The sequence below is a fragment of the Mus caroli genome, unplaced genomic scaffold, assembly GCF_978045245.1.
Source record: "Mus caroli unplaced genomic scaffold, Mus_caroli_1 scaffold_5, whole genome shotgun sequence".
Taxonomy (NCBI): domain Eukaryota; kingdom Metazoa; phylum Chordata; class Mammalia; order Rodentia; family Muridae; genus Mus; species Mus caroli.
Window position 1 is genome coordinate 28649839 of NW_028227260.1, and position 20842 is coordinate 28670680.

General features: G+C 36.2%; 1 protein-coding gene across 1 annotated transcript in view; it reads right to left on the minus strand.

Moving 5' to 3' along the window:
* Positions 1-20842, minus strand: part of Col4a5 (collagen type IV alpha 5 chain) — a 223851-nt gene that overhangs the window by 139092 nt on the left and 63917 nt on the right. Inside the window, exons 2-3 of the mRNA XM_021152696.3 lie at positions 9750-9809; positions 2656-2745 (exon numbers count right to left, since the gene is read on the minus strand). Of these exons, the coding sequence (XP_021008355.1) occupies positions 2656-2745; positions 9750-9809 (150 nt within the window). The remainder of the gene's footprint in view (positions 1-2655; positions 2746-9749; positions 9810-20842) is intronic.

Genomic DNA, 20842 nt, shown 5'->3' on the forward strand with positions numbered 1-20842 from the left:
TAGCAGCAAACTATTGAAAACTACATAATCATGAATAGGGAGCTTGATACTAATTTATAGCTTATATATACAATGAAATTGAATGTAGTAAGAATAACATATCCTGAGAACACTGATATAAGAAAAACACAAAATAAACATAATACATCCTATTTTAAAAACAAAGAGGATGAACATGTGGGTATGTATTCAGGGGCCAATGAACACAGGTAGAAAAGAGTTTTTCATTGTATTCATAATATTTACTAATTGTGAATAAAATGAATATATTATCTATTGAAAAGGAACAACATTTAATTTAACAAAGAACTCCTTTGCAATATTACAAATGTGCATTTATATAAATAAACACACACACACACACATCTCAGTACCACACTTTAAGCGACTATGCTAATTGGACAGTTTATTTTACAAATCTACATGTTCATAAAAAGGAATATACCAATGAAGAATAATCATGTATATTAGTTTAAAATGTAAATCTCCAATCACACAAAAGTACACTTTAAGCTGCAGAATGTAAAATGTTTAGAAAGCTGTTCCCACTTCCACTCTATAAATAATGAAAAGGAATTATAATAATACTCTCTAAACTTAATGTGCAAATGAACACATCTTCATAAACTATTATACTATTATTAAGGAGTCTCAGTTAATGCTAAATTATTTCAAAATAATTGTAATGTAACTTCTTTTAATAAACCACAAATATTTACTCTTAATATCCATGCTATGCAAGAAACTCTGGCCCTTTTCCCAGATAAACTCACATTTGAGAAACAGCTTTTTCTATGGTTCAAATTACATTCTATTTCAAAGCACTCATTTCCATAACATAGCTGAAAATTAATCAATTTGTGTTCCCACTTTATTTTCAGAATGCTGTTGCTTAAGTTCCAGTGTGCTGCGAAGTGGAAGAATTTAGTTGTTTTGCTGTATTATGCTCAGTTCATGATTTAGAAGTCTGCACTACTTCTTTGCCATTCCTGGGTGGCAAGGATTATACTGCCACTCTTACACTTTCTGTGTTATAGCACCTAGGAAATTCATTTGAATGGCCCATCTATCAGAATTCTATGTAGTCAGTCATTTAGAGTGTTAGTGTTTCCTTAGTGTTCATATGAAGTTCTATTCAGTGCATTTAATCACAAGACTCATTTCCTGCTGAATCTGAAAAAAAAAAAAAAAACTCCCTTCTCACAGTTGTACCCTCATTCTCACAACATCTACCCTCTGGTAGAGCTAGCTTTATATTAAAACATCTCCAAGCATTTAATTTTCCTCCTTTCTTAGAAAGACTACCTGGTGATATTCATTTGATTTTCTTAATCCTCTAATGATATGGTACACCATCATTATATGAAATAATAAAGCTAGAGGGAAAATGTTATTAAGTCAATTATTTTTTTGCTTTTTGGGCAAGTGAATAGAGTTGGACCTTTCATACACCACTTTACCAGTCAATCTACCACAGACAGAAAAGGGCTTGGAGCCAAAAGAGCCATTAAAAACTGAAAGAAACTCTTGATCTCAAAACTCACTATTATCTTTTCCCATTCCCCATCTTATCATACACATAAAGATGCTACTCTTATTCACAGAAAAATATATATGCATAATAATAATAATTGAACTTTAACACTTCCTAGTAGGTAGAGGAAAAATTATTCTAGAGACACTTATCTGAGATTCAAGCCATTGACCCTCCCCCATTCAATATGTGATTTTGAGTGATGCTAGAGTACATAGAGTTAGGAAGCTGATTCAAAGTGAGACTCCATAGCAGCCTCCCTGAGATCATTATCCATGATATGGTGGAACCTTGTAGTGATACAGCTGTTTTGCAGTCACCTACACTTCTGTAGGAAATCCCTTATTCATGTTCAGTTGGCAAGTCCAATAACTTCATTGGTCAACACAATTTGGACTTTGGATAAATCATAAAATGATCTGCCATTGGTGCTCATAGGGGGTGGGTGAGAAGATGTTTATTTGCATCTCCCCAGGACACGTTTGAAGTAGGAAGAATTCCAAAAGCCATATACAACAAACGACATCCTGAAAAATATACCTGAATATGACAATAATATCCAAATTAAAACATTAGAAACACTAAGGTGAAGAGACACTTTTTCTGAATAAATCTAGTTACCACCATTCATCAAAGAAATCTCTCATTATGGCAAATGAAGAACATCATAAAACAACAACAACAACAAAACCACACACAACTGGACAAAAAACAGAGATCAGTGTTTTGGGGGGAATCCAGCCTGGCATCAACATCTCTGCATCTATGACTCAGGAAACCATCACAGAAGAAGAGGTAGAAATCTTCTAACAGCAAGATTACCAAGAAGTCTGGAACAACAACAGTATCAATGCACATGTTAATATAAAAATGAGACAATTTTATGGGGTTCTGCTCCAAGACAAAGGACTATAGGTAATTAATCACTGCTTGAAGGAGGAAAAACAGGAAAGAAGGGATAAATGAATACAGAAAATAAGAGTTCCTTCAACTCTGTTTTTTGATTTAAGCACTATTTTCTCATTATGATTCAGTGAACTTTTAGTCGATTTGATAGCTTGTCTCAAATTTATGGTGGTTTAATTCCTCTGCTATTGTTGATTGGCTACTGAAACAAATACCTTTTGTCCCCGAGGTCCTGGAGGGCCTTCTGGACCTGGAAATCCTGGTAAACCTGGATGACCTTCTAAACCTGGAAATCCCCGTTCTCCCTGCAATTAAACAAGAATGTAAAGTCATTTGTGAACTTTTAAGCACAGACATAGTTGTGTTTCAAAAGTTCAAACGACTGTCAGATGAAAGCAACATAATATAGTGATATGTTTTGTCCACAATATCTAATAACATGGACAAGTCTGTAAAATGTGAGAAGAAAAAATACAAATCATCCCAAATACATATCATATATAGTAAATATAACCTCTTTGCTACTTGTAGAGTTAGACAATATATCAGAGATAAAGTGAGAATATAATAACTGCTTTAACCTCATTCGATAATAAAGAAGGCAAGCGGCTATATTAAGAATTTCACAATTTTTACATTTTAAGAGCTAGATTATCTCACATTATTGAATGGTTTGTTACTAGCAGAACTAGGATTAAAACTCTGACTACAAGTTCCACTCAAAAAGAAAAGGACAAAGAAAAAAGAACCTGGTTCTTGTATATTTCCCAAAGTACAAAATAGCTAAATGTTGGGTTTTCAGCTGGCATTTGTCAAATGTCTAGAGTATGCCATGTGTATTTTCAAAGCAAAAGTACTATGTGGACTACAGAAATAAATGGGAATAAACCAGAGACTGAAGATAGAGGATGCTGCCCAGTGAAGTAGCTAGGCAGGTAAAGCCTGACTGAGTTCAATTCTCAGGAACCAGAGAGTAGAAGGAGAATTGACTTCTGCACTCAGACACTGTGACATATACATATACAAACACACACATGTGCATGCACACACACACACACAGACAAACATGTACATGTATGCACACACAGAGACACACATACACAGAGAGATATACACTAAAGTAATTAATGTTAAAATAATTTTTAAAATTGTTATGTCCTTTTAATTGCAATAAAATTACATCATCTTTCCCCTTCCCTTTGCCCCCTCCTTCCTCTCCCAGGCACCCACCTTCCAATGCTCCATAACCTTCCACAGAAATTGATAGCCTTTTTTTTTCTTTAATCATTTTTGTTACATACATACATGTATGTATACGTATGCACCAGTAAAAATTGTAGAAGAAAATAGAGGATGCTAAAAGCTTAATTATGTTGATATCAATAAAATGTTATAACTTTTAATGGCATGTCCTGAGATTCCCTCCCATTATCACAGAACTAGAGACAGAAAAGTAGATGTTATACAGTAGCAGAAAAGAACAAGAAGAACAATCTTGAGAATTTCAGAGGTAGAATGTTTGCTAAAGTAAAAGAAATATAGCTTTACTGGGCAAGAATGGACTAAAAATATGGTTTTTCTACCTAATTTCTTTAAATGAACAGGAAGAAAAGCTAACACTAGTGATGTGCCTACATTTGCTTCCGAGGCACTCATATAATCCTTTTAAACCACTATCAATTTGTGCTGTAATTTTCACACATTTATAGACTGAATGGGAAGTGGTTGCCTATTTCTGAAAGACAAACTTAAAAACAAACCACTGACATATCCTGCTTGCCCATGTTTGAATTAAAAAAATGATTTGTGAAATCTATTATTCTCTTTTTGCTATCTTTTAAATATAAGTATTACTTAGATTCTTTTATTGCCTTCTCTTTTTCCCTGGAAAATTGAAAATAGTAATGGTAAGTTCTTATTAGCAACTTTCTTAAGCATTTCCCCAAATAGGTTAAAACTCGAAAGACTGTAAAAATAGCCCACCTGTGTTGAATGTTTTTCTGTTTTCCAGACTGTTTAAACTCCTTCAGAGTTTTGTTTTATCTTACTTTTTTCTCCCCATTTTAAGACAAAGTAAAATTATTATTTTCATTTTATGTGTGAAAAGTCATGAGAGAGAAGTTTTATAATTTTCCTAAGTGTAAACTTGATACATAGAACACAGCTCATCTGTCTCAGTCAGAAGTTTATGTTAACCTGGACAGCACCTTCTCCTTTGCCTCTACATGGAAACAGTCATGGCTTTTTCAATGTTGTAATTTTAGTGTCCAATAGAACAAATATTCAATAGAAACCCATTTATATTATTCCTCCTCCTATGGGACTACAAACCCCTTCAGCTCTTTGGGTATTTTCTCTAGCTCCAATATGAACTAACCAGTATCCCCCAGAGCTCCCTGGGACTAAACCACCAGTCAAAGAAACCACACAGAGGGACTCATAGCTCTAGCTGCATATGTAGCAGAGGATGGCCTAGTTGGTCATCAATGGGAGGAGAGGCCCTTGGTCCTGTGAAGGTTCTATGCCCCAGTATAGGGGAATGCCTGGGCCAGAAAGCAGGAGAGGGTGGGTTGGGGAGCAGGGGAAGGGGAAAGGGGGAAGGGGGGAGGGGGGAGGGGGAAGGGGGAGGGGGAAGGGGGAAGGGGGAAGGGGGAAGGGGGAAGGGGAAAGGGGGAAGGGGGAAGGGGAAAGGGGATAGGGAATTTTCGGAGGGGAAACTAAGGGGATAACATTTGAAATGTAAATAAAGAAAATATCTAATAAAAATAAACAAAAATCCATTTATAAATGACATCCTTATTTACTTTTTCTTTCTTTTTTTAAATATTTTATTAGATATTTTCCTCATTTACATTTCCAATGCTATCCCAAAAGTCCCCCATACCTTACCCCCCACTCCCCTACCCACCCACTCCCACTTTTTGGCCCTGGCGTTAACCTGTACTGGGGCATATAAAGTTAGGGAAACAACACCCTTCTCAATAGTCACAAATAATATAAAATACCTTGACGTGACTCTAAGTAAGGAAGTGAAAGATCTGTATGATAAGAACTTCAAGTCTCTAAAGAAAGAAATCAAAGAAGATCTCAGAAGATGGAAAGACATCCTTATTTTCTAATGAGTGCTTTTACTTAAATCCAGAATAAAGGCAATATTTCAGATTTTGATAAATTATCCAAAGGAAAACTATCTCATGATAAGCCTAGTTTATTTATTGTGTGGTGATAGATATCAAATCTACAGTCCCAGATAAAATATAAAGCCAAGTATTCTACCCTTGGGCACATCCCAGCTCACCAGTTTAAAGAAGATTAATCTAGTGATTACCTAAGATCTGGAGTTTAAAAATACTTTAAAATAGCACCCCTTTCAAGAAGGGCTGTTTATAATAAACAATAAAAGTGTTTCCTGAAAATGAGCATAAAAATAGTTGTTTGTTTGTCTCTTGAGTGTCTCATGTAAGTTGGCCTTGAACTTCTAGTCCTCTTGCTTATGCTGCCTGAGTGCTAGCATGCCAGGTGTATGCCACTCCAGGTAGCACGAGGATAGTACTTCAAGAGGGATAATGTAGAACTGTCAAGAAACACAATTGGCTGTGGACATAGGAAAAAAATTAAGACAAAGTGTTATATTGGTTAATGGTTATAAATTATTTTCAGTTAGAATATTGCAAATTGTGCAAGTTCAAGGCTAAGTTCTTAGTGAAGAAATTAAAACAATAATATCTTCTTCTGTATAATTCTTGTTTTGTCTTTATAATTCTGTACCACAATGAGACATTTGCCACACTATAATTAGAAGAATTTTAGCTACTGTCAAAATGAAGATATACAGATCTGAGACTTCAGCTTGTAAAAGAGCCACTTGGAGAGTTTGTCAAAACCAATTATTTTCCACCATGACCAGAATGAGATGGGTAACTTACAGTTGTGGAGCCTGGAAATCTGCATTTGTCAGCAGCTCCAAGCCAACAGTTTGCTATCATACTCCTTGGATAAACTGCTTTTTATTTTTCAAATTTCAAGTTACTTTTTCATGTATTTGCCAGTGATCTGTGGTTACTACATGTTCACCGATTTTGAACAGGTTTTCCCTTTAAATTAATAAAAATATTAACTTTATCTGCTTCAAATCCCAAAATGTAGCATCTGTATTGTTTTAATAATTTTCTGTGATTTGTCTTTTTTTTTAATTATTGGTTGTGTTTACTTGGTAAGCTTTAATTGCATACTGTAGAAAGAGGTACCAGATTCTCTTATTTTCTTCTAAAGAGCATTTTATTTTTTTTATGAAGTAGTTCGGGACTGATTGATTAAATGGAGTTTTATCCGTTCACCAAACAACGGTTAATCTATACTTAGTTATTTTAAGCCTTTACTCTTTTTTTTTATTAGATTTTGTGACTTTCCCTCAATACATATAAAATCAAAACTTAACCAAGAATTTGAATGGAATCTTCAACTTTATTTTTTGTCCTCCACCCTGTGCTGTCTTGTATTCATTCCATCATGTCTTCCTTCTTTTCCAGGCACTCTGGAGTCTTGGACCATTTTCTGTAGGTCATTGTGACCATAACTATGACTCTTGGTAAGAATTTACCCATCCATCATCTTGCAGACTGAGAAGTATAAGCAATAATAACTACATACATGTAAATTCCCCATGTGTGCTTCCTTTCTTTAAAAGACATTCCCTTCCACTTTCTTTCCTCCTTTGTGATCTCAAATGAATCCTCTTTAATACTTTAACACTGTTGAAAGCATTCTTGTTGCAAAGATATTCCCCAAAAATGTTACTCACACAAGTGTTATCTAGACTACTATTTAAGAACTCTTAAGAGATATTCTGTTAGGGGATTGTCTTAGTCAGGGTTTCTATTCCTGAACAAAACATCATGACCAAGAAGCAAGTTGGGGAGGAAAGGGTTTATTCAGCTTACACTTCCATACTGCTGTTCATCACCAAGGAATTCAGGACTGGAACTCAAGCGTGTCAGAAAGCAGGAGCTGATGCAGGGGCCATGGAGGGATGTTCCTTACTGGCTTGCTTCCCCTGGCTTGCTCAGGCTGCTCTCTCTCTCTCTCTTTTTAAATTTATTTATTTATTTTTATTAGATATTTTCCTCATTTGCATTTCCAATATTATCCCAAAGTCCCCCATACCCTCCCCTCCACTCCTGTACCTACCCACTCCCACTTCTTGGCCCTGGCATTCCCCTGTACTGAGGCATATAAAGTTTGCACTGGCGAGGATGTGGAGAAAGAGGAACACTTCTCCATTGTTGGTGGGATTGCAAGCTTGTACAACCACTCTGGAAATCAGGCTGGCAGTTCCTCAGAAAATTGGACATAGTACTACCGGAGGATCCCACAATACCTCTCCTGGGCATATATCCAGAAGATGTTCCAACCGGTAAGAAAGACACATGCTCCACTATGTTCATAGCAACCTTATTTATAATAGCAGGAAGCTGTAAAGAACCCAGATGCCCCTCAACAGAAGAATGGATACAGAAAATGAGGTACATTTACACAATGGAGTACTACTCAGCTATTAAAAAGAATGAATTTATGAAATTTCTGGGCAAATGGATGGACCTAGAGGGCATCATCCTGAGTGAGGTAACCCAATCACAAAAGAACTCACATGATATGTACTCACTGATAAGTGGATATTAGCCCAGAAACTTAGAATACCCAAGATACAAGATACAATTTGAGAAACAGCCCGCTCTCTTATAGTACTCAAGACTACCTAACCAGTACCCCCCGGAGCTCGTGTCTCCAGCTGCATATGTATCAGAAGATGGCCTAGTCGGCCATCAGTGGAAAGAGAGGCCCATTGGTCTTGCAAACTTTATATGACTCAGTACAGGGGAACGCCAAGGCCAAGAAGTGTGGGTGGGGCAGGGGAGTGGGGGGGAGGGTATAGGGGACTTTTGGGATAGTATTGGAAATGTAAATGAAGAAAATACCTAATTTTAAGAAAAGAAATTAAAAAAAAAAAAAAAACAAGAAACAACAACAAAAAGACTACCAGCCCAGGGATGGTCCCACCCACAAGGGGCCTTCCCCCCCACCCCCGATCACTAACTGAGAAAATGCCTTACAGCTGGATCTTGTGGACGCATCTCCCCAACTGAAGCTCCTTTCTCTGTTTGATAACTCCAGCCTGTGTCAAGCTGACACAAAATTAGGCAGTACAGGGGTACTGTGTTACATGACAGAATGGGACTTGTAAATAAGATCACAGCATACAATGAATAAATAATATAAATAGATGAAATTGTTGACACCAGGATTTTTAAGCATCTTTTACTACATGAATGAATTCTTCTATATCTAACTGGAATATTCACTAAAGATATAATCCATAACTTCATATATAATTATTAATAGTTGTTTATTCATTAAAAGTATTTATTGAGTTGAAAAGAGGAAAGAGTAATATAAAATCCCTGTCTCATAATTCTCCTGTCTATAATTCATTATCTTGTTTGAAATTTTTAATTTGATGTCAGTTACTGACACACAGACAAATAAGGCACTGGAAGACAAAAGCCATCAAGTTAAATATCATCTGAGGTGTATTTTGTCTAGACCAAGAGCTAGAAATTATTATTATTATTATTAAAATTCCTGTAAGGCTGGATATGATGGCTCACACTTTGAATCTCAGTACTTGGGAGACAGAGGCAGGTTGTTGTGTGTGAGCTCAAGGTCTACCTAGTGAGCTCAAAGCCAGCCAGGGTTACAAAGAAGACCCTATCCAAAACAAGGCAGAAGAAAATGATTTGCTTGTAAAGTAATAGATGTTTAGAGAGGACTTTTATCCATAATTAATTTTGTTCATTCTCCCCAATCTCTGCTTCCCATTCCCGGCCCATTTCCTTGTCCTTTCCCTAGGTGCATCCTAAGAATTCTCAATAGTTTCTGAGGCTTTATTGTCCTTTTGTGTGTGTGTGTGTGTGTGTGTGTGTGTGTGTGTGTGTGTGTGTGTGTGTTTTAAGGAACCTGGAATGTGGCACAGTTGTAGACTGTGTGCTTAGATGGTGCAAAGCCCTGGATCCAATCCCCAACAGAAAATAAAATGTAACCGAACTTATGTGCACTAATCCTAAAATATTTATGATATCATGTTTCTTAGAGATGTTTGCTGATCCTGACACAGTCTCATCTATGTAAGTTCCCACTCTAAATTAAGCAATGCAGTAGAATCTATTTTATTTATTTGGGCACCGATAGAAGCATAATTTGTACAATTAATTTACAAATAGTATTTGATTTTTTTTTTTTACTCAGAACTTACCTTTTCTCCTTTTATACCACTGCAGTCACATTTTGATCCAGAAGAACACCCATGGCAGGCCTATAGGAAATAAAGGGGAAAATCATTAAATACAAACTTAACAGCAACTCTCCAACGTAAAAATCAACTTAAGGCAGCAATTCTAACTTGCAAAAGCAATGGAAGAAAACTATGAAAGGGTGCAGGCAACCAACAATGGCTTTTATATTCAAGATCCTGTTGTATGTATTTCTTTCAATTTCTCACAATGAGCAAATAAAAGCTTATAATTCTAAACTAATAAATATCTCTTCATTTTTACATTGATTTATTCAGTGTGTGTGTGTGTGTGCTCACGCATGTGTGTGTGTTGCACACATGCTGTAGAATATGTGTGGTGTTTGGAAAACAACATGAAGCAATAAAAATCAAGTTGCTGGGTTTTGTAGACATCTCCTTTCCATGCTGAGAAATACCTTTTTGGTTTTGTTTTCTTAAGACAAGGGTGTCTCTACTATCCAGTTTCTGGCCATCCAGGAACTCAGTATGGAGTTGCACTCACAGAGATGCCCCTGCCCCTGCCCCTGCCCATGCCCCTTCCTCTGGGGTGCTGGGACTAAAGGTGTGTGCCACCATGTCCAGCTGAGAAATAACTTTTTAAAGATGCTAAACTGAAAAGAGAATTCATAAGACGTTCTGGTTCATATGCTTTGTCACTTGTCCAGGATGTAAGAACACCTTTTTCCCCCTTCATCTTCCCTCCTTCTTCTCCCCTCCTCCTCCTCCTACTCCTCCTCCTTTCATTTGTAATGAATCACTTCGCAGTCTGTAGCAGCACATGACCATGGAAACTAGCCAAGAATAACTGCCACTTGATGTCAGCTTACTTCTCAGCATTCACAAGTGGATCATAAAGCATCTAATACTGTATTTTATCTCCCTTTTCCCTATGCACCTGCTCTTTCATCACTAATAGCTCAATTCTTAACCATTCCAAGCTTCACACAAAGGCTAGAGGCTCTGAATTCAACCACACTAGGGAGTAATGTTCTGGAGCCAGAAAAGTATCATTCTCTTCTATAAAAACACATAGGGAATGGGAAGATAGTAAGGGACATTCTAACATCCCAAAACCATACACTACTATAGAGCTGGAATGTTTAGGACAAAACAACACAACAGGAATTAGAATAACATATGCAAACAAAACAGCATTTATGCACAAGAAACCTGAACACATTTGGTCAAACTGGCTTCTGAAAGCTTTGTACAAGGAAAATATAAAACTCTGTTAATCATTGTTTCATCTTTAGCACCTGTAGTTTAACATGTAAGCTAGCCTCCTATCTTGTCTTCCTCTAGTTATTACTGGAGAATCTCCCTAAATCTTTATTATTTAACTTCAGCTCAAACTAGATGCCACCATCCTGTTGAAACCTGTTTTCCTGGTTATAAAGGAGTGTGTTCCAGTAAAAGCACACTCTGACACTTCAGCTTAAAGTCTGTTATTGTGCTGGATATGGATTTTTTATATACTTGACACATGCTAGAGTCATTTGGAAAGGGAGACTCAGTTGAGAAAATGACCCTTGGGGGGCATTCTCCCCCAAAGTTATTTATTTGTGAGGGCTCAGTCCACTGCGAGAAATGTCATGTCTGGGCAAGTAGTCATGAGTTGTATAAGAAAGCAAGCTGAGCAAGCCAGAAGAACAAACTAATAAACATCTCTCCCCCATGACCTCTATTTCAGTTCCTGCCTCCAGGTTCCTGCCTTGACTTGCTGACTGGCCTTTTCTCAGGCTGATTGACAGTGGTTGGGGCATGAAAGCAAAACAACCCCTCTCCTCTCCAATTTGCTTTTGGTAATGGACTTTAGCACAGTAATAGGAAGCAAACTAGATAGTTATGCAGTTATTACTAGTACACATTAGGGACATAGATTTTATTGTTTTCAGTATTACATTTTTAACTACATTATAGGTTGGTTGACACACAGTCATTCATCAGATGAGAACGCAAGAACACTTGTTAGGCACAAGATAAAAATATAAATAAACTCATATAAAATACCCAGTTTAGGAACAAAGGTCAACTTAAAATATGTAATTCTGGCTTATGCAAAGAGGAGTTATTGATTCTAAACTATGAATTTACAAAATTTAGAAGCCACAGATTCACTAATTCGACAGCTAGAGTTATAAAGAGAAACCCTGTCTCGAAAAACAAAAACAAAACAAAACACAAAACCCAAAACAACAAAAAAAGAATAGTCAACAGTCATAATACCTGAATTAGATTGTACATATTGTGATCACTCAATTACAGAAATTAATTGAAGAACAAAGGGTAATTATTATTTACAATGGATAATAATATAACAATATTTGACATTGGTAAGTGTATCTACATTTTAATTAGGAAGATATGCAGAGGAGATTTTGTTATAAATTAAAAATAACATCTTTTGCATTTTTAGACATTTATAATAAATTTTCCTCTGAAAAGAGATTACCATTCCGAATATAGTGCAAAGATGACTAATAGAATTTTATTAATGAAATTAAAAATAATATGAATTCCCATCACACATGTATTTGCACTTCTCAATATCTAACAATAACCCCTAAATCTTAAAAATAAAATGTATAAACAAATAAAACATTTTATATACTTGTAGCATTCCTTTTATCCAATGTTTCTCAAAATTAATCATTCATCATATCAAAGTTCATTATCAACAAACGTGAAGTATACTGTAGAGAGAAAATCCCTTAAAATATTTAAGAATATAGGGATAGATAGATGCCTCACTGGTTAAGACCACTGGCTGCCCTTCCAGAGGACCCAGATTTAATTCCCAGACCCCACATGGCAATTCACAACTGTCTGCAACTCCATTTCCTGGAGTCACAATAATGGACATAAAATAAAATAAAATATTCTTTATTTAAGAATTATGAAAATTTTGATTGAATTTAATTTAAAATTTTAAGTTATAATCTGTTTGTGCCAGATAGGTTATTTTTTTTAAATAAGATTTTGTTATTTTTTTTGGGGGGGGGGGTGGAAGAGGGCGGGGACACACCAAAAAAGCCAAGTCATTGTAACACACCAACCACTAGATGGCGCTTTCCATGAAGTTATTAATGGGCAGCCCTAAGAGGTGGCCCTAAGTATATATCTCATTAGATGGAACAGCTTTTAATTTTTAGGCAGTATCTACTCATATTGACAAAATATCTAGTAAGTACAAAGCACAATAGTGAATCTATGAGTGATATAAAAACTGTGCAGATTTCGGTGCTTGCTGATCTAGCTGTAAACAAATGAAAATAAAATTTAAATTAAGTGGAATAATGCTATAGCAGTAATTAAAAAAACTAATAACATACAAGAAATATATCTTGATCTTTCTGTAGCAACTGATTCATTATGAGACTATGGATATATCGTCTATACACTCTAGGGTTTGTTTCTCATTTATGGCAGATATGGATAATATGATCTCCCTTGGTAGATTAAGCTTTAACTAGAATTCTATAGGATTTACCAAATAAAAGAAAATGATTGGTATCAATGATTATTATAGTTAAGAAAGACAATTCCCTTGAGTCTAAAAATTATTCATAGCACTCGAAAGGATAGGCAGAAAAGATTTCTAAAGGAAAAAAATAACTATTACACCAAGCCATACAGTTAAAGACAAATTTAGATGAGACCAATAGTGAGATAAAATGAATATTACATATCTCAGTTGAAAAGAATTCCTAAGTCTACATGAAAAGTACAATCAACAAGTAGTGTTTATTGGCTTCTTTCTGAGGCAGAGTTATGTCTCAGACTAACATGTAACTTGTACAACTCTTGCTTCTGCCTCTCAAGTCCTAGTTTGATTGCTTCAGTATTATGGGGGAAAGTTTATTTCTACAAAATCATAGAAGTTTGTTAATGCATGATAATTATGAATCTGTAGAGTTTTTCTTTTTTATCCTGAGAGAAAATAAAGAAAAAATTAAAGAAAAAAATGAACAAAGTGTATATTATAACACATTAAAACATAGCTTAAAACTATAATAATTAAAGCAGTATGGAACTGCTCAAAAATTTATTGCTCAAAAATAATTAATCACTTAGTGAGTATAGGATAAATATAGAAATAATTTTAGAAGTTAAAATGTGAAAATAAAACTGATTAGAACATTGCTTGAAGTGTTTGGGGCATTGTCATCTTTTGTAAATTGAGATATTTGTTTATACATAATGAAGCATCTTGAAAGTACACAAGTGTAAATGAAGTACCTTTCTTTATACCTTCAACACCCTCCAAAGCAGTGCTGCCAACTGGGAGTCAGGTGTCCAAATATTAGAGCCTCTGTGAGTCACTCTTCCCTCAAGCCACAATTTGTAACCATTAGAAAAAGAGAAACTGAGATTGTTTACTCACATCTTAACATCTGGAAAATGGAAATGAAGAAAATATCTAATAAAAATAAATTTTAATAAAAGAACCTCAGATGACATAGAACATATGACATTCGTCTTTCTAGCTTTGTGTCATCTCATTTAGTACAGTCTTTTCTAATTCTTTTTATGGGAAAATTGTAATTTCATTCTATTCATTAACAGCTGAACAGTGTTCCACAGTGCCAATATACTACATTTTCATTCACCATTCTTTGGGTGATGGGTACTTTAGGTGGTTTTCATTTTCTAGATATTTTGAATAGAGCAGAAATAAACATGGCCTAACTATTATCTGTGGAATGAGATGTTGAGTCATTTGACCACATGCCAAGGAGTGGTATTCCTGAGTCATAGGATAGATTTATTTTTAACTTTTTGAGAATTGTCCACATTGAGTTCAAGTGGCTGAACCAGTTCCCAACACCACCAACACTATTTGTTGGTAGTTGTTTTGATGATCTTTGCCATTCTGACTTGGGTAAGAGAAAAATCTCAAAGTTCATTTGACAAACATTTTCCCAGTGGTTAGGTACAATGAACATTTTAAAGCTGTTTTTTGTTTGTTTGTTTGTTTTTGGTTTTGCCATTTTTTTCTTCTTTTGAGATCCCTGTCTTTCCAGGTCCATCATTTGAAAGGGTCATTTGGGTTTGTCTGTTTGTTCATTTACACTCTTTGGTTTTTGTATATTCTGAATATTGAATCTCTGTCAGATTCACAGCTGGCAAGCTTCTTTCTCATTCTGTATGCTTCCTTTTTCTCTCATTTTTTATTAGATATTTTCTTTATTTAAATTTCAAATGTTATCCCCTTTCCTGGTTTCCCCTCCAAAAATTCCTTATCCTGTCCCCCCTCCCCCTCTCCCCAACCCACCCACTCCTGCTTCCTGGTCCTGGCATTCCCCTATACTGGGGCATGGAATCTTCACAGGACCAAGGGCCTCTCCTCCCATTGATGACCTTCTAGGCCATCCTCTGCTACATATGCAGCTAGAGCCATGAGTCCCACCATGCGTTTTCTTTGATTGGTGGTTTAGTCCCAGGGAGCTCTGGGCATACTGGTTGGTTCATATTGTTGTTCCTCTGGTTGATTGTTTCTTTAGCCACGCAGAAATTCCATTTGTCATCTGTTGGCTATAAATTGTGGGTAAATGAAACCTTATTCAGAAAGTCCTTTCCCATGCGTATGCCATATAGGGAAGCTTCTGTTTTCTTCTAGCCATTTCGTTTCACTGTTTCAGGTTCCACACTGTGGTCTGTTGATCCACTTGGAGTTAGCTTTTGAGTATGATGATAAATAAGGGTCTAATTTCATTCTGCATGTGGACATCCATGATTTTTGAAGAGTACAACTTTATTTGTAATGTTTTAGATTGTAACTTAATTATTGCATTCCTCCCTCCCTCTTTCTCCTTCTGAACTGTCCTATATATTCCTCCATACTTCTCTTTATATTCAAGGACATCTAGTTTTCACATCACAATTTGTTGAAGATATTTTCTTTTCTCCAGGTTATATTTTTGGCATCTCTTTCAAATATAAAGTGGCTGATTATGAAGTACGTACATTTAGTTTTTCAGTTTCTTTCTATTTGGTGTACGTATTTTTTTTTTTTTACCAGCATTGTTCATTTTGCTCAGGATTGTGTTGGATATCCTTGGTCTTTTATGTCTCCTTGTGAATTTTAAAGTATTTTTTCTTAAAATGGGTAACATATTGAGAAGTTAAAATTATAAAAAGATGAGAAGAAAGCACTGGAGTCCGTATTCCTGACATCTGTTTAATCAGTCCCTCTTTGAAAAAACACAAAAAGGGCCAGAGAGATGGCTAGCAGTTAAGTATGCTTGCAGCTTTTGCAGAGGCAGTTTAGATGCCAGCACCCATGTCAAAAGCTCACAGCCACCTATAAGTCCACCTGCGGGGAGATCTACAATCTCTTCTAGCCCCCATAGACACCCATGTGCACATGCCATTCAATCACACACTACACACACACACACATGAATAAACATAATGCAAATCTGTTTAAAGACTTTAAAATTATCATAACAAAATGTCAAAGATCATTCTGAGTGAATTAACCCAGACCCAGATAGACAAACTTGGTATGTACTCCTAGTAGATATTAGTTGAAAATTGCTACACTCCACTGACACAAAGAATCTAAGTAACAAGGAGGGCTCAAGGGGGAACACTTGAATCTCACTGAAAGGAGAAATAGAAGAGACAACTTAGGTGAACAGAAGATTGGATGGGGTGGAGATAGGAACAGAAAGAAGCAGGTGCGGAGAGGACAGAGAGAGAGGGTACTGGAAGAAACAACTAGAATCTGGGAGGCATCTCTGGGAAGAGCTACAAACCTACTGCAATAGAAACTCTCATGAATCTGTGAGGGTGACCTTAGCTAAGAATTCTATCAATGGGGAATATGAAGCCTAAATTGGTCATCTCCTGTAATCAGGCAAGACCCATGCATGGGAGAGAGCCTACCTCGCACACTATTAAAATCAGCCTCACTTAGCTGTCATCTGAGAGGCTTCACCCAGCAGCTTTATGGAAACTGATGAAGAGACCAACAAACATTATGCAGAGCTTGGGAAATCTTGCAGAAGAGAGCTAAAAAAGGATTGTAGGAGCCAGAGGGGTCAAAGACACCACATGAAAACACATAGAATCAACTAACCTGGAACCTAGGGGCTCACAGAGACCAAACTGCCAACCAACGAGTTCTTAGGACTCTCTCTTAGGTCTTCTGCACATATGTGTAACTTGGTCTTCATGTGGGACTCCTAAAAGGAGCTGTCTCTGACTCTGTGCCCACCTTTGGGACCCTTTCCATAAACCTGGACTGCCTCGTCTACTTTAATAGGAGAAGATGAACTTAGTCTTACTGCAACTTGATATGCCAAGACTGGTTAATATCAATAGGAGGCTTCCCCTTTTCTGAGGAGAAAGGGAAGATGAACAGATGAGGGCAAAGGCGTGAGGGGAGACTGCAGTGAGAGTATAAATTAAATTATTTTTTAATTTGAAAATTATCAGAATTAAAAAGTGAAAATACTTAATAGGGTACACACACATATATTCTTTATGAGGCTATATTTATATATCATTTATGAGAAATGTGATTTATAAATATACAGTATTGTATATTCACTGTGAATATATATATATATATATACATACATATGCATATATATAGCCCTCATAACATTATGAAGTCAAGTACTTCAATTTTAAAACAGGCAAGAAATGTGAATAATTATTTATTTTAAAAAGATATATGGGCTAATATCCACTTATCAGTGAATACTTATTGTGTGAGTTCCTTTGTGATTGTGTTACCTCACTCAAGATGATGCCCTCCAGGTCCATCCATTTGGCTAGGAATTTCATAAATTCATTCTTTTTAATAGCTGAGTAGTACTCCATTGTGTAAATGTACCATAATTTCTGTATCCATTCCTCTGTTGAGGGGCATCTGGGTTCTTTCCAGCTTCTGGCTATTATAAATAAGACTGCTATGAACATAGTGGAGCATGTGTCCTTCTTACCGGTTGGGACATCTTCTGGATATATGCCCAGGAGAGGTATTGCTGGATCCTCCGGTAGTACTATGTCCAATTTTCTGAGGAACCGCCAGCCTGATTTCCAGAGTGGTTGTACAAGCTTGCAATCCCACCAACAATGAAGGAGTGTTCCTCTTTCTCCACATCCTCGCCAGCATTTGCAGTCACCTGAATTTTTGATCTTAGCCATTCTGACTGGTGTGAGGTGGAATCTCAGGGTTGTTTTGATTTGCATTTCCCTGATGATTAAGGATGTTGAACATTTTTTCAGGTGCTTCTCTGCCATTTGGTATTCCTCAGGTGAGAATTCTTTGTTCAGTTCTGAGCCCCATTTTTTCATGGGGTTATTTGATTTTCTGGAGTCCACCTTCTTGAATTCTTTATATATATTGGATATTAGTCCCTTATCTGATTTAGGATAGGTAAAGATCCTTTCCCAATCTGTTGGTGTTTTTTTTTTTTTTTTTTTTTTTTTTTTTTTGTCTTATTGATGGTATCTTTTGCCTTGCAGAAGCTTTGCAGTTTCATGAGGTCCCACTTGTCAATTCTTGATCTTACAGCACAAGCCATTGCTGTTCTATTCAAGAATTTTTCCCCTGTGCCCATAACTTCTAGGCTTTTCCCCACTTTCTCCTCTATAAGTTTCACTGTCTCTGGTTTTATGTGAAGTTCCTTGATCCACTTAGACTTGACCTTAGTACAAGGAGATAGGAATGGATCGATTCGCATTCTTCTACATGTTAACAACCAGTTGTGCCAGCACCATTTGTTGAAAATGCTGTCTTTCTTCCACTAGATGGTTTTAGCTCCCTTGTCGAAGATCAAGTGACCGTAGGTGTGTGGGTTCATTTCTGGGTCTTCAATTCTATTCCATTGGTCTACTTGTCTGTCACTATACCAGTACCACGCAGTTTGTTTTTATCACAATTGCTCTGTAGTAAAGCTTTAGGTCCGGCATGGTGATTCCACCAGAGGTTCTTTTATCCTTGAGAAGAGTTTTTGCTATCCTAGGTTTTTTGTTATTCCAGATGAATTTGCAGATTGCACTTTCTAATTCGTTGAAGAATTGAGTTGGAATTTTGATGGGGATTGCATTGAATCTGTAGATTGCTTTTGGCAAGATAGCCAAAAACTTAGGATACCCAAGATATAAGATACAATTTGCTAAACGCATGAAACTCAAGAAGAATGAAGACCAAAGTGTGGACAATATGCCCCTTCTTAGAATTGGGAACAAAACACACTTGGAAGGAGTTACAGAGACAAAGTTTGGAGCTGTGATGAAAGGATGGACCATCTAGAGACTGCCATATCCAGGGGGATCCATCCCATAATCAGCTTCCAAATGCTGACACCATTGCATACACTAGCAAGATTTTGCTGAAAGGACCCAGATAAAGCTGTCTCTTGTGAGACGATGCCGGGGCCTAGCAAACACAGAAGTGGATGTTCACAGTCAGCTATTGGATGTATCACAGGGCTCCCAATGGAGAAGCTAGAGAAAGTACCCAAGGAGCTAAAGGGATCTGCAACCCTATAGTTGGAACAACATGATGAACTAACCAGTACCCTGGAGCTCTTGTCTCTAGCTGCATATGTATCGAAAGATGTCCTAGTCGGCCATCACTGGAAAGAGAGGCCCATTGGACTTGCAAACTTTATATGCCCCAATATAGGGGAATGCCAGGGCCAAAAGAATGGGAATGGGAATGGGTGGGTAGGGAAGTGGGGGGGGGTATGGGGGACTTTTGGGATAGCATTGGAAATGTAATTGAGGAAAATATGTAATAAAAAAATATTTAAAAAAAAGATATATGTAGAAAACATGTGCAAACATACTCAATGTTATTAGCCATGCATGAGGGAAATGAAAACCAAAAATATGATGAAATACGAATTCATACATACTAGCTCTCTCTAGTTTAAAAAGACAGGCAATATTAACATCACTGAGGGTAAAGCCTAGATAGAACCCTCATATATCACTGGTAGAGTTGCAAAACAATATAGTCACTTTAGAACAGTCTAGCAGTTACAAAAACAATTAAACACATTGAGCAAACTATTCCATCCTTAGGCGTACATCTAAGAAAATTAAAAATATGTCTGTAAAATCTCTTATGTATCTATACACTACAAATTACAAAACATGATTACAAATAATATTCCAAATGTGAGAAAACACCCAGATATACATCAAGATGAACTAATTAAATAAACTGTAGTATATATATATATATATATATATATATATATATATATATATATATATTCAATGAAATGTCATTTGACAAAAAAGAGGAGGGAAGTATTGTTTCGTGCTTTTGAAATATTGCATTACAGATCTGGAGATGATGGAACAGATCTGGAGATGATGGAACAGATCTGGAGATGATGGAACAGATCTGGAGATACAAAACTCAACAGCTTACAGAAACACATCTGAGGGGAGCTTGAATTAAAAAGTAAGGTTGAACTAAAAAAAATAAATAAATAAAAAAGAAATATTGCATTAAGTAAAAAAAAAACCCACAAATACAAAATTGTATGCTGGCATTCACTTACTGCTATTAAATGTTGAGAATATATTGAATTATATGAACAAGCAGACTGACAGTTGCTTGTGGCTGATGTCAATGGGATGAAAAAGCTAAGGGATGTGGTTTTCGTAACATATGGATAAAAAAGGTCCAGAAATCATGTGGGGTATAGTTGTAAAATTCTCTATATATATTCTATACAACTACTGAACATATGCTTTGAATAGACAAAATGAATACTGTGTAAATTATATATCAAAGATGTTATTTAAAATCCAAGTAAAGAAATAAAATATAGGAAGGTCATCTTGTCGACAACTAAGAAAATATTAAGACATTTCTTTACTTGAAAACTTAGTGGGCTTACCCCAGGGTTATGAGATGTTTCTAAAAATATGAGACTTCTGAATAGGTCATAAGAATGTAGGCCCATATCCTGGGCTTCCATAAGCTCCTATTTCCTCAGGGTGATGCTAAACATGCAAAATGAACCTTATATAGGTTACATGGCTTGCTGTTGCTGAAGAGAAGTTTGGTATTCACA